Source organism: Aphis gossypii, chromosome 2 (genome assembly GCF_020184175.1).
Source record: "Aphis gossypii isolate Hap1 chromosome 2, ASM2018417v2, whole genome shotgun sequence".
NCBI classification, from domain to species: domain Eukaryota; kingdom Metazoa; phylum Arthropoda; class Insecta; order Hemiptera; family Aphididae; genus Aphis; species Aphis gossypii.
Window position 1 is genome coordinate 27,246,101 of NC_065531.1, and position 13,812 is coordinate 27,259,912.

At 30.5% G+C, this 13,812-nt stretch overlaps 2 protein-coding genes across 5 annotated transcripts in view; both read right to left on the reverse strand.

Moving 5' to 3' along the window:
- Nucleotides 1–13,812, reverse strand: part of LOC114131900 (branched-chain-amino-acid aminotransferase, cytosolic) — a 484,947-nt gene that overhangs the window by 378,498 nt on the left and 92,637 nt on the right. The gene's annotated exons all lie outside the window — the stretch shown is intronic.
- Nucleotides 1–13,812, reverse strand: part of LOC114131785 (teneurin-m) — a 199,025-nt gene that overhangs the window by 4,875 nt on the left and 180,338 nt on the right. For 2 of the 4 annotated variants that reach the window (XM_050201294.1, XM_050201293.1), the window contains 20 exons: nt 13,357–13,441; nt 12,123–12,325; nt 11,750–11,884; nt 9,566–9,843; nt 8,576–8,792; nt 7,988–8,182; nt 7,710–7,919; nt 7,218–7,553; nt 6,639–6,846; nt 5,966–5,992; nt 4,879–5,095; nt 4,624–4,800; nt 3,843–4,504; nt 3,530–3,765; nt 3,001–3,444; nt 1,523–1,703; nt 873–1,456; nt 531–776; nt 284–452; nt 24–201 (listed from right to left, as the gene is read on the reverse strand). In XM_050201294.1, coding sequence (XP_050057251.1) covers nt 24–201; nt 284–452; nt 531–776; nt 873–1,456; nt 1,523–1,703; nt 3,001–3,444; nt 3,530–3,765; nt 3,843–4,504; nt 4,624–4,800; nt 4,879–5,095; nt 5,966–5,992; nt 6,639–6,846; nt 7,218–7,553; nt 7,710–7,919; nt 7,988–8,182; nt 8,576–8,792; nt 9,566–9,843; nt 11,750–11,884; nt 12,123–12,325; nt 13,357–13,441 — 4,988 coding nt within the window. The remainder of the gene's footprint in view (nt 1–23; nt 202–283; nt 453–530; nt 777–872; nt 1,457–1,522; nt 1,704–3,000; nt 3,445–3,529; nt 3,766–3,842; nt 4,505–4,623; nt 4,801–4,878; nt 5,096–5,965; nt 5,993–6,638; nt 6,847–7,217; nt 7,554–7,709; nt 7,920–7,987; nt 8,183–8,575; nt 8,793–9,565; nt 9,844–11,749; nt 11,885–12,122; nt 12,326–13,356; nt 13,442–13,812) is intronic. The other 2 variants (XM_050201295.1, XM_027997092.2) reach the window with 2 other exon arrangements.

Here is a 13,812-nt window from a genome sequence, read left to right on the forward strand (position 1 = left end):
TTCGTTAAAATTTAAAAACTTACCAAGCTACTAAACATATCTTTGAAAACATAAAGCGTAGATTTGCCATCTGCATAACGAATTTCACATAGTCGACCAGCTCTATCATAACCATACATTTCTTTAAGGTCACCCCAACGCCATACACTAAGTCTACTAAAACGATCATATGTCAACTCCACTTCTGAATATATTTTGCTCCTACAAAAACAGTAAATAGATACAGTTTAATAAAGTAAAATAATATATGTATGATATATAAAATAATATGATATTAATTTACCTAGGTCCCCATTTAAATGGTCTTCCAGCGATATCATAGGTTATATTTAATAATTCAATGTGTTCATCAATAAATGCTGCCACGGTCCCAGTTTGTCTCTCAAACTCGAGAGATACAATATTTTCACCATTTATTCGTAATTTTTTACCCACTTGAGCCACAGATTTAGCTGTAAATTGAATGTTTTGATTTTAAATTTTGATATATATTATAATATTATTTATTTTTATATAGATAATATTATTACCTTCACCAGGCTTCAATTTGCCTCCCGATTGTCCCCTTAAATAGTATCTCCATTCAAACCTATTTGCCAACTCAGATCCTATTTCGGTTTTTAATTTTCCTGGTACAGGGTAACTTTCTACTAATACTGAGTTAGCTTCCATCAGTACAGCATAAGGAACTGACTCAATTGTAACTCGGTTTCCCCAAGATGTTTCCGATACAATATCACCTTCACTAGTTATTGAAGTATGTTCCTCTGAACCACCTAATAAGAAAACAAAAAATATAAATCAATATATAATTACCTACCTAATTTATTTAAACTATAACTTCATAATCAAGTTTCAAATAAAATATTTACCTAATTTTGTTTCAACAGATGTCCCCTTGATCAGCATTGTTTTTGGTTGACTATCATCGTTATATACCATTACAGTTGCTCCTTTTGCGCTTAAATCAAATGCTAATCTAATAAGTTTTCCAGTAGGCGTAACAGCACCAGTTAATCGTCCAAAATCATCGTAAGTGTACACATAACTTCTACCAGCTGAATCTAACTTTGATCGTAATAAGCCAGATGGTCCGTAATAATCAAAAGTTATATTATAATTATCCGGAGTGTTAACCTCCGTTAATAGTTTCATACGAGACATGCGTAATCTACATTTTTGACCCTTAGTATTTTCGATTGAATTGACTTGCTGTGCATGGTCTCTTAATAAGAACACTTTATTTCCAGCTGCATCAGTAACGGAACTTAGTTTTCCACTACTGGTGAATTGATTATAAGTAAATTGATAACTAGTCTCTCCGGTAAGAATATTACGAGTTGTGGTATGTTGGCCAAAACGGTTGAAAATGTAAAGTTCTTGAGTGGTTGGTGAGTAAACTTCATATTCCCGTGTAACTGTCGCTTCTGGAGATCTCGACATAATAGATCTTATCCTGAAATATTTATTGAATGTTATAAATGAATAATGAAAAGAAAAAGAAAATATTTTTGAAACTAACCTATAATTTGCTTGATCTGCTACATGGACTACACCATCGGGAGATATAGTGATTGACGAAATCGTATTGAACTTTGCTGTAGCTGCTAAATAATGATCTTCTTCATAACAGTCACAACCGCGGTCCAAACAATTACATTTTGACTCCGTACCAGCAAAACGAGAAATCTTACCTTCAGTGCCTAAAATATATAAAAAAATATTAATATTTTTATAATTTAAATCAGAGAAAAAAAATAATAAAAAATATATATAAATAAATATAAATACATAACATGAGTTGTGTAATATAAATTTATAGTTAGGTACCTATATGCCTCATTGTATAAAATATAAAAAATATGATTGTATTTGTATTTAAAAAATTAATTTTTTGAATTGAATCATGTATAATGTAATTATATCATGCATATCCTGAATAGATTAGATAATGACCATTTTATTCTTTCAAAGGTATGAAACTATAGTGTTTAAACATAATTAATAAATAAACTACAAAACTACATTCTATTTTGGTTTCTGAATTAGTCAATAAATATCTTAGTTTTACAAAGAGGTGTAACTTTTTATCTGTCTGAAGATACTTAAACTGCACAAAAACAAAAGAAATGCATCGAAAGTTAATGAAATTTCTTTTAATATATTTCATAAAATACCAGTTTTTTTTTTAAATCGATAATGTTTTTGGCTATAAATATAACAAAATATTTACTGTATAAATTTGAAACGTTTCACTGTTCCTTATAAATTACATTTTCCTGTACTCGATGCGATTTTCAAATATATTTATATTAATTTTATACCGTATTACGATACATTGGTATTGACTTATGAGTTATGAGTTAATAATTAATAATAATAATAGTAATATTGTGAGAAATAATCTTATTATATAAATAGGTATATAAAATAAAATTGCATTAATTATTATATAATATATTTAATTTTTTCAAAGTACCATATTACTAAAAGAAAAAAGTATTTAACTGAAATATATAAAATATTTTTACAAATATAGGTTAACAGATCATTTTTACTCAGATTTGTATTTTTCATAAGTACAGCAATAATGTGTCATAAAACCAAAACCCAAATTTAAATAATTGTTCATTACAGCAGGTATTTTAAATTAATGCCCCTTACCACTTTTTTTTTTTTTTTTTGATAACTATATTTCGTACTACCCACAAAATATTCTATTTAAATATTTTTTGCCCTGTTTGTTATTTTTTTAGATGTCTGTATTATAATAACCTACTCAAAGTTAATAAAATGTTAATAATATGATAACTATAATAGGTACTATAAAATAAAGTTACTACTCGGGATCATCATTTAATATTGTTTTGAAAGAAATAATTATCACTATTATATATATTAATATGTTTTATACGACTAAAGAGATAAAAATAAATCATCCGTTTTATAAACCAAAATGAATATATAAAAATATTTTTTTAAACAAACATCGACACTTACTTATGACTCTTATCCTATTTGTTCTCTGTGAATCCGATTCAGCGACATACATATTGCCATTAGGTGCAAATGCAATACTCTGAGGCATAACTAACGCAGTTTGTATAGCTAATTCTTGGTCTGTACTTAAACCTATACGTCCAACGGGTGGACAATGCATTGGACGGCCAGCAATAACTTTTAGCCTGTTGTCTGTGGTCAATTTCAATACCATGTGATCGTCGATAATATGTAAAGTGTTATCTAAGGGATTGATACTAAGATCAGTTGGCCACCTTAGATGCACTTCGCCTGTATTTAAAGTTCCTTCGCAAGGTATAGGTTTCCAGTGTGATTTATGCATATGGTTACCAATCAAAGTGGATACTAAACCATCTTTGTCCACCATTCGAATGTTTGTTCCATCGGCAAAGTATAAAATATTATCAGAAGATATAGCAACACCTAAAAAAACAATATAATGTATTGTATTTTTATTCATACTTTTTTTTTTGTTATTTAACATTAAAATAATTGATTGGTGTATTACCTTTAGGGTAAGCTAGTTTAGCATCTCTAGCTAAAGCACCATCTCCACAATGTGCTTCATCTCCCGGTAGACAACGTTCACCCGATCCAACTGCTGGTTCCCAGTTATGATCTGGGTCAGAAAAGTTATTTGGATTTTTAACTTTTAAAATTTGATGGCTCTCGGGATCAGAAATAAACAACGATCCATCTAAAGGACTAACAGCGATATGATAACGATATGACACCCTGGTAACACTATAAAACAAATCATCAATAGATAATTATTATTTTGCTATAATACAACTGAAGTTAATAATAAATTTTATCCTCACTTTAATCTGACAACGGTTTTAACTGTACCATCTGTCATAATACGTCGAATCAGATTAAAATCACCAACATATATTGAGCCATCAGGGGCAGAAGCTAATGCAACTGGAGCCAAAAGTCTCTGTTTTAGGCCATTATCACCATCACAGTCTATGCAGTCTAATGGCCTTTGATGTCCATCACCCATAGTAGTTAAAATTATTCTAGGCTTTTGTTTCAAATAAATATTCGATCCATCACCCTTTTGTAGTATCCCTTCATGGAAATTGTAACGATGGTGAATATCTAAATTCCAGGAGCCTACTTCTGAAATACTCATATCATTTCCACTCAATTTGGTTGTCTGAACATCCCACACAATATTTCGACAATCGGTATACTCATATCCGACCTTAACCAAAGCAGTTGTAACACCATATACGTTTTGGCGATAAACATTTAGTCTGTTCCAAGCATACGTATATTTTATTACAGGATCAGCTTCGAATGTTTTTTCGAAAAGTATTCCTTCTATCGTTATCCTTAAATGAATCAATTTCAAAGTTGGTGGAATGGTCTCGGGTGTAAGTTGTAGTTGTATTGTAGATAAATATCCAGCTGATCTAGAGCTATGATAAACCAAATTTAACCCTGTTCCTGGAATCTGGAAGCTTTCTTGGACGACCTAATATAAATAATTTATTTATACATATATTAGTTAAAATATTAATGTATATAGTCATTGAAATATAAAAGTTGAAAATATAAGCTATTAATACATCAAATCAAAAATAAACTATTAACCTGAGATTCCGCTAAAACTGCACTTTTATCAGACCAAGATCCTTGAAAACCATGTTTCCAGGACGCTAATACGACGGGTTTCATAAGATCATAATCGTGAGCTTTGCAAGCTTGTCCGCTAAGCTGAATACCTTTATCATCAATCAATGACATCACTATTGTCTCAATAATAACAATCTACCAATGTATAATTAAAACGCAAATATTAGATTAATTATATAATTTTTAATTTCCGATCGCCCAAATAAATATTACCTCATTCCAAGGAACGTTTACAATTTGAGTTTGTGCTTTAAATGGACTTCTACCAAACTGCAAAGTTACAGCTCCTCCTCCATTTACCAATAAATCAAACCAACCATCTTCACGAGTTAATGTGAAGCCTTCGGGTGCAATATTCGTGCTAACCCGAACACCCATTAATCCCATTCCAGTTGATGTAACAACACGACCACGAATAACAGCTGATCGGCTAAATAAAATAAATATTTTGTTTAGTTCTAAGGTTTTCTTGAGTTTGAATTAAAAACCAAAAAAATCTAATTTACTGTATTTAACGTGCTATGCATAAAAATATTAAAACAATAATAATAATAATAAAAAATAAAACAATATTCAACTAAGTAAAAGGAATTATTTAGGGATATTATTACGTCGTTTTTTATTTTTAAACTGAAAAACAATTTTAATTTAATTATTTTATTTTATGTATTTTTCCCCCAGCTAGTGTATATTATATTTTTGAATTTGATTACACAAAATTAGAATGTTAAAATGTATTTCACTTGAATGATTAATTATAAATCATACGACAAAGCATCAAGTGATAGAATTTGTATTACATATCTAATTATTTCCAGTTAACGGAACCAAACACAAAACGTCACAATTTATTAAAACAACACAAACATGTACAACTACAAATGAAGAATAAAGCTTTGACGAGTACACAATACAAAGGGGTTTTTTTTGGATAAAAGCGTATAGGTCATGCAAGCGAAAGCTCATTTTATGCCTAATCAAATGGTGAAATATATTTAATTAAACACATCGTATAGTATTGATGAAAGGTCTATCAATATTTTATTATTAATAGGCACTGAAAGTATAAATTCATTCGAAAATTAATGTGAATTTAATTGCATTAATTGTTGAGTTAAATTTTCTTATTATTTATAAAAATATGATTGAGTGAAAAATGCTAATTTTTGCTAAGCGAAATATATAGGAGAAGACATAAGAGAATATAAAAACACCCGTAAAAAATAAAAGGAGTTATATTTCCCTTCAAAAATAATACAAAAACAAAATCCATTCTGGGCAAACTATGGCCATTTCTTACCTCGTGTTGAAGTGACTCCAGAAAATGCTGGAAACAAGATAATATTCGAAAGAAAGCGTTAGGCTTTAGTTAATAAAAAAGTATATAGATATTTTTATTTAAATGTTTTTTTTTTCGCAATTGTTAATGAAAAATATGAATCCCTATTAGTACACATTAAGCATAGGTACACATTAAGCTGCTTGGTAGTCATTAATTGTAATGTTAAATGCAAGCACTACCTTTCAACATTTGCATATTATATAAGTTTAATGATAAAAAAAAAATCGCAAATAGATTAAATTTTTTAATTTCTTTTATCGGATATTGTTTATATGCATATGTCGAGAAGTGATGCTAACGACATTTAATCAATAGAGACTGGAAAATTGAGGAAAGGATATTTTCACATGGGCACAACGCAGTTTCAATAGAAAGATTCAAGACAGCAAACATTGAAGGTAACACCATACACAATAAACACAGTCACTTAAGAATTTCAACTTATATAATACATCGATATGTGTTTATTATTTTCTGGCATTCCGATATTCTCTCAATAATGCAATATTTTAACATTTTTAGAGAATTACGGAATTTCTAGTAATTTACTAGTAGTCCTATTCGTTCCCCGAGTACAACAAAGTATGAGTTATTCAGTCATTACAAAAAAATATATATACTTAAAAATTACCTCTCATTGAATGTATCAGGTCTAACATAGTTTTGTAGACTGCCTTCTTCAATTAAAAATTTTGTTCGTTCAAAAAACGATGCGGTTATTGCCGGAGGCTGTTTACGTAAGAGTATGTCAATGGGCTTTGGTGATGACACGCAGTGCTGACTACTACGACACAAATGGTTTAAACAACATTCGGGATCTTCACAGTCCATAAGACCATCTGCACAAACACAATATTATTGTTAAATTATATATTTCATACTAAAATAAGTAGCTCTATAGAACGTTGAGGTGAATTATAATATTATTTAAATTAAATTGTGTTACACCCGAATTAATATTTTACATGGTCTCAAGTTCAAGAATATTAATGCAATTATTTTATATTTTATTAGTATTATTATTAAAAAATTAGGCTTAGACATTTTTGGAGGGTTATATCATTGAAATCCACCTTCTTACCCCTAATGTATGCAGTATGCGTATACCTAGTTGGTAATTTACAATAATAATTACAGTTGTATAAATTTTATAGGAGTATTTTTTAACGGATTCTTACGGGTTTACTATCTTAATGTTTTTAATAATTACCTTTGTCATTATCAATATTATCGTTACATTCTCGTTCTAATTGAGTATTGCAGTCCAGACCATCCCATCCATCGGAACATTTGCACTGCCATACGTTGTCACTGTTTACCCGACACTGTCCGTGTCCAGAACAACTGTTCGCGCATCCTTCGAGCGTACAATGTTTTCCATTCCATCCAGTGACACACAAACAAGTGCCATTTTTGCACTGTCCATGTTCATTACATCGGTTATCACATAGTTTCAAATTACAATATTGGCCGGACCAACCAGAGTGACAGGCACAAGTGTCACCTACACAATGGCCATGTGCACCACAGTCCAAGTCACACAGTTCTAAAAAATAATATATTATCCAAATTAAAATTTAAAATAATCATTAGACTAACAACTTATTAATAAAAAAAAAACCACAAGGTTGAGTTATTTAAATTTTTTTTCATACTTTATTTGCGTATAAACTTGATTAATAACCAAGGAAATATAAATTACCTTTAGAACAATCTTCGCCAGACCACATGGGTTCACACTGACATGTCTGTGCTTCCAAATCAAACGTCCCATGTCCTGAACAGTCAGGCAGACATTGTAGGGCATCTTTATCCATTTCGTCACAGTTTACGCCTTTCCAGCCTTTTTTGCAAATACAAGTTCCTTCAACACACACACCGTGGCCACTACAATTTGGATTTGGACAGTCCACTACACAGTTCAATCACATTATAATGAATTACTATGCTTTACATTTTATCGATTTTTCAAAACATTACCTTCAGAACAAAATTTCCCTTTGAAACCAAGTGCACAAATACATTTACCATTTGTACAGTAACCATGACCATTGCAATCCGGTACTTCACATTCATCGTGTCTCAGATTACATTCTTTGCCTTTCCATCCAGGGTTGCACTGGCATTCACCATTAATGTACTCGCCTCTTTGACTACATAATACTGGACACACGCCTTTAATGGAAATAATAAAAATTACTATTTGAACATTTCATTACGAACGGCTAGTAATACAATTTCAGCTATAAAAATGTTTACATGCTATTAAAGCACACCTTAAATATTATGCATTTAAAATAAAATTATATTAGTAACATATGGTACCAGAGATTAACATCTTTCTTAATACGAAAATCAATTATATTCAAATAATAATGTTATGCATAGTGAAAAAATAATAATGACAAAGCAATATAATATCAAACATAAATGTTAAAATATTGTTAGTAAACGATTTAAAAAAAAAACGTGAATGAATCTAAGAATGGACGAAGAGTTTGAATTCAGATACGCCTGTAGAAAAAAAAAATAAAAATAATAATCGGAGTAAAGTTTTAGTTTACTTACTGTCACTGCAGTCGTCTCCACTAAATCCAGGGTTACACTGACAATGGCCTACCATGCATTCCCCTTTACCACTGCATCCATTAGGACAGCTCAAAGTCATATCTTCCGATACTGATGCCGAAAACGTCACCGTAGTTAAGTCTCCATCGTCGTTATACATCGATACAAACCAGTGACCTGGCTCCAGATAATGTGTAACTTCCTTTTTAATAATTGACTGTAAAATTAAAATACATTATTTAAATTGAAATATGTTTTTAATCAGTAAATATTATACTAAGATAAAATCATAATTTTAGTTGATTTCACAAAATAACATTTTTAATAACGTTTGACCTTATTTCCAATAACATAATCATTATTAAACTATCGTATTTATCAAATTATGTAATTATAATATGTAGCCAACAATGATAACTCGATTACTGAATGACGACAACAATAATTTTTTACATCGAATTGTCATGTTTATTTATAATGATGGAAATCACTAATCATTATCAATTAATGATTTTATATTTGATATACAAGTACACTCAACAAATTATTCGAACTTAATTTTCAAAAATAAACAAAACAAAATATATTTTGTAATAAATATAATACAAATTGTTTTATTATAATAGTCTATTTAAATATTACGCTACGAGCATACATACTTTCAATTATTTTATTAAAATCTTAACTAAAAAATGTAAAGTGATATTTTATTGTACATTAAATTTGTACAGTATCAATTACTAATATAATTTATTTATTTCAGCAAAATATAAATAAATACATTTTTTTTTCAATTTGTAACGAATTAAAAAATTGTTTTGAATTATTCTGAATTTATTATAGTAGTTAAGATCAATGTTTAACCCAATTTTCTTTTATTGTATTTTTAAAAATGAAAATGTTCAACCCATTTAACTAGTATAATAGTATATATTAACAAATACAATATTGGCGAATGAACAAACGTATTAAAATGTTAGAAAAACTCACATGTGTAGACCGGGTCTGTCGTGATTGAAAGCCATTGAGCAACTCCAATATTTCGTATTGGGTGTGCGTGGGTAGTGCGTTCCTTCGTCCGTACACGGCAATGCTGGCGCCTCTAGGAAAGTCATAGTTGAACCGAACGTAGGCAGCTCGTGGATGATAAAACTGGACATTCCAGTAGCCAAACGCCGGTATTTCACCGTCAATTTTATCGCCTAATGTTATCTGTGCAAAAGTAGTGCCGTCGGGTGGAGCAGTCCTTACTGGGAATAACTTTGACCCTATACGTCGAACGAAATAATAAGTTAAAATCCACAAATGATTAATCACATTAAACATTGCAATATGCTACCAAGTCAATACTTTTATATTTAGCTCAAATCTATCAAGCTGTAGGGAAATAAATAGTTATTTTTTATTTTTTTATTATCAAACGGAAAATGTAATTAAATCCTACATAACAAAATATAAGTTAATTATTATACATTTTTTTCTTGTACTAGAGAATTTATGAATTAATTAATAAATAAATAAAATGTGTGAATCATTTTTTACAGTATTGACCAATAAACGACCAAGTTAACAAAGTAATTGTGTAGCACATTGCAACATTAATAAATTTGCCTATACCAGTATAACTACGTGCGTTTAATTTAAATTGTATTTCCTTGTGGAAATTATTTAAACCTATTTCATATTCAATTTACACGAATTATCAAATATTTATTAAAAATAAAATGAAATTATTCATTTAAGCAAAATTATTTGTTGATTAATAAATTGAATGCATTTACTATAGTTAATTTAAATTGTAAGTTAATATTATGTTTGTGAAGTATATAATGGGAACTATTAAAGTTTCTCGTGTAAATTAAGTATGAACAATGTTCGTATTGTTAAACTCAGAAAAATATTAATATAACAGTATATAGTATGTAAACTACAATTTTCGTTTTAATACGAAACTATAATAACTAATATTGTTGAGTAAATACGTAAGGCAATAATAATTAATTATATTAATACTAAATAAAATCATCTAAACTACCAAAAAATGAAAGAAGTTTTAAGCACCACTACCAAAACCAACTACGGAATTCAATACAATGCAAATAAAATATTATACAATATTTTCAATCACCATGTACCAAACAAATAACTAAATTATTAAAAAATATAATATATTAAAAACGGGTATTAAACTTCAAATGATATGAAGTTATTTTTATGGTCCAGCTTAAATTGTTGGTGTTCGTCGCCATTATTTTTGTCACTTTCTTATGTATAAATGAGTGATTGGTGACTTACCTGGGTCACAAAACAGCAAAACGGGAGGAGGACACGAAACTACGTCCACAGTTTGTTTAGGATATTCGGTCGTGGAAAACTCTGTCGTCCAAATCGTATCAGAAGTCATGTTATCGAACGGTGAGAATGTTGAAGGGTCTGTAGGTATGATATTAGTCGTGGTCATTCGATCGTCGTCATCGTCGTCCTGATCAAGACACGGACAGAAACAATCGCACTCTGCGCCGCCGGATGATTGAAATAGTGGCACAGAGTTCAGTGAATTTGTGACGGGAGCGACGGGAATATGAGCGATGGGAACAGGAGTGATGGGAATAGGAGCGACGGGAACAGGAGTGACGGAAACAACAGGAGCGACGGGAACAGCAGGAGAGACTGTTACGGTTTGAACCTGGTTGGCTGCTCTGGGCAATGAAAGCGACAAAGCGTACATCGGACTTCCAGCTGAATCATCGTCAGACGCTATCGTCAAATTTACACGGATACGGTGTTCAGAATCCAACTGCACGATGTCCACGTTTCCACTCGTGATGTCATCATCTTCTTCGTCATTGGAATCCTTCCGATACACAATCATATCAGACGCCTGCCGTTTTCGATTTTTACTCTTGAACGATAACTGTTTAGACGGCGAAGACTTAATTTCCACTACGGCGTCGTACATTTGTCGGGGCAAAGCTCTGTTAGTACGTGCGTAAAGCATGCGAGAGGATAAACTATTTTTTACCGGGTTATCATGCTGCACTACCGAACCATCACCGTTAGCTCCAACGTCACTATCACCGCCGTTAAGCAAATCCAATGGTCGGTGATTTTGACGTTGTTCCAAACTACGTTTACTACGTGCTCGGGTTACTGGGTCTCGGGGACGCCACCTACCTGTGTTTTCCGAAGATGATTTCGTGTGATTCAGCGATTTCGGCATGGCCAGTGAGTCGCCATTTCCACCGTTCTCGTCGACCAGCACCGAACACGATGCTGGACCTTGGTACGATAACCGCAATAGATTCGATGCTGCAAATTAAATGAACAGATGTTATATTTTCATATTTATTTAGTGGACAGGTAATGGTAATGCTACCATATTTTTTATAGAAATTAAAAAATATATTTTAGTTCACATAAATAAAATACGTTTTGCATGTTGTAATTGTTTTTTCGTTCTGGTTTTATAAATTATTAAAAAATGTTTTTTTTTTTTAAATTAATTAATATTTATTACAGTAAAAATAAATGTATTTTGAAAACTCACAAGTTATATAAGTTAACGCAACAGCCATCAGTAAACACACAATTATTAATACAATTGACGAGCACTTCCATGAACATCGGGAGGCAAAACCTTTTTGGAACTGGAACCGGGACGCGGATGAAAAATGATGAGAAGACGTCGGTCGTCTCAGGTTATTCCTGACTGGTAGTACCGGCATGCCTACACCGTAACCTAAAGAGCACCTGTAATCACACCATATACTTTTAAATAAAATACTAGATAAATTCTCAGTTGAGCAGAAAATATTTATTTTGTTAAAATATTTTAAGATACCTATACGTATATATTATTCAAATGCACATATCGCATTAAATAAAATGGTGTTCTTTTAATGGCATAACAAAAATAAAAATAAAATAATAATCGTAATTTACTGTAGGATGTAAATATATTATTGAATTTCAAAAGCTCCGTTCAGCATCACAATATTATGTGAGTAATAAGTATTTTAAAAATATTTCCAATTATTAATTTTTATCGTTTTTATTAGGCAATAGTTTTTTTGTATACTGTTGTAATATCTCAGTATATTCTCTGACATGATTTGGATGTAGGAAAAAAAAATTCTTACTCTTATGCAGTAAATATTATCCTAATATTATATTGATTTTTATTTATATTATGTTGAAACTTATAGTAAATATAGCTATATAAGTATATAGTATTATAGCACTACCCGTAAACTACTGGCAAAGCAATTCAATGATGAAGTACTCACCAGAAATATTGATAAGTTACATATTATTATATATATCCAAGAGATTTTTATCACAATTATATCATTGTAGAGAAACGATGAGGGGCGAAATTGTGTGGTCAGCAGAACCCTCTTTGTTTTTAATAGCAATTTTCGGGCGTTTCCATTTGCTAGTTAGAATTCGTTTTTCGAAACGGTTCTCAGAGCGAACCCCATTAAGTAATTCCAACAATACCATACGTAATGGCTCTTTTCATTATGACTGATTTATGTTTTAGAACCCTCTCCAAAACAAAACAAAAATGTATGACATTGGGACACCCAAGTCTTGTTTCCGACACGTGTTTACGTATAGGTAAAAACTGAATAGGTACATAATCAATCATGATCAAGATATCAGAATAAATTATTATAAAAATAAATAATGAGCCATAAGTCAACTTTTCCAATTTAACTGATAACGTTAATAACACAATGTTTCGTATAACCACAAATTATTGAATATTCTAAACATACCTTTCTGATGATTTATGAATATCAGTCTTAGAAGGACTACTGCATGATGACGTATTCTTGTAGTCCAACACACTTTTCGTCATGTCTATAATAACATAAAAATATAAATTATATTCATAATAAAAATATATTCTACGGTGTACTTTAAAAATACTAAAATTTAATATGACACTATGGTTTTTATTTATTTTTTACTTTTATTTTTTTTTTTTTTGCAAGCTATACGTATAATATTATAATCAGTTCAAAATACTGTCCCTCCCGTTCCACTTAAGAAAGTGTTAACTCAACTGTATGATTTTTAAAAGGAGAATTTCTAGATGCATTATTAACGGCTCGGCGTTCTCTACGACGACAGTGTTCGGAATAATAATTGAGAGCCCTCCAACTTTTCTCGAAACGTCTTTTATCGTTATTGTTTGCTAATGGCGTTTTTTTTTTTTATTTCAGAGGATA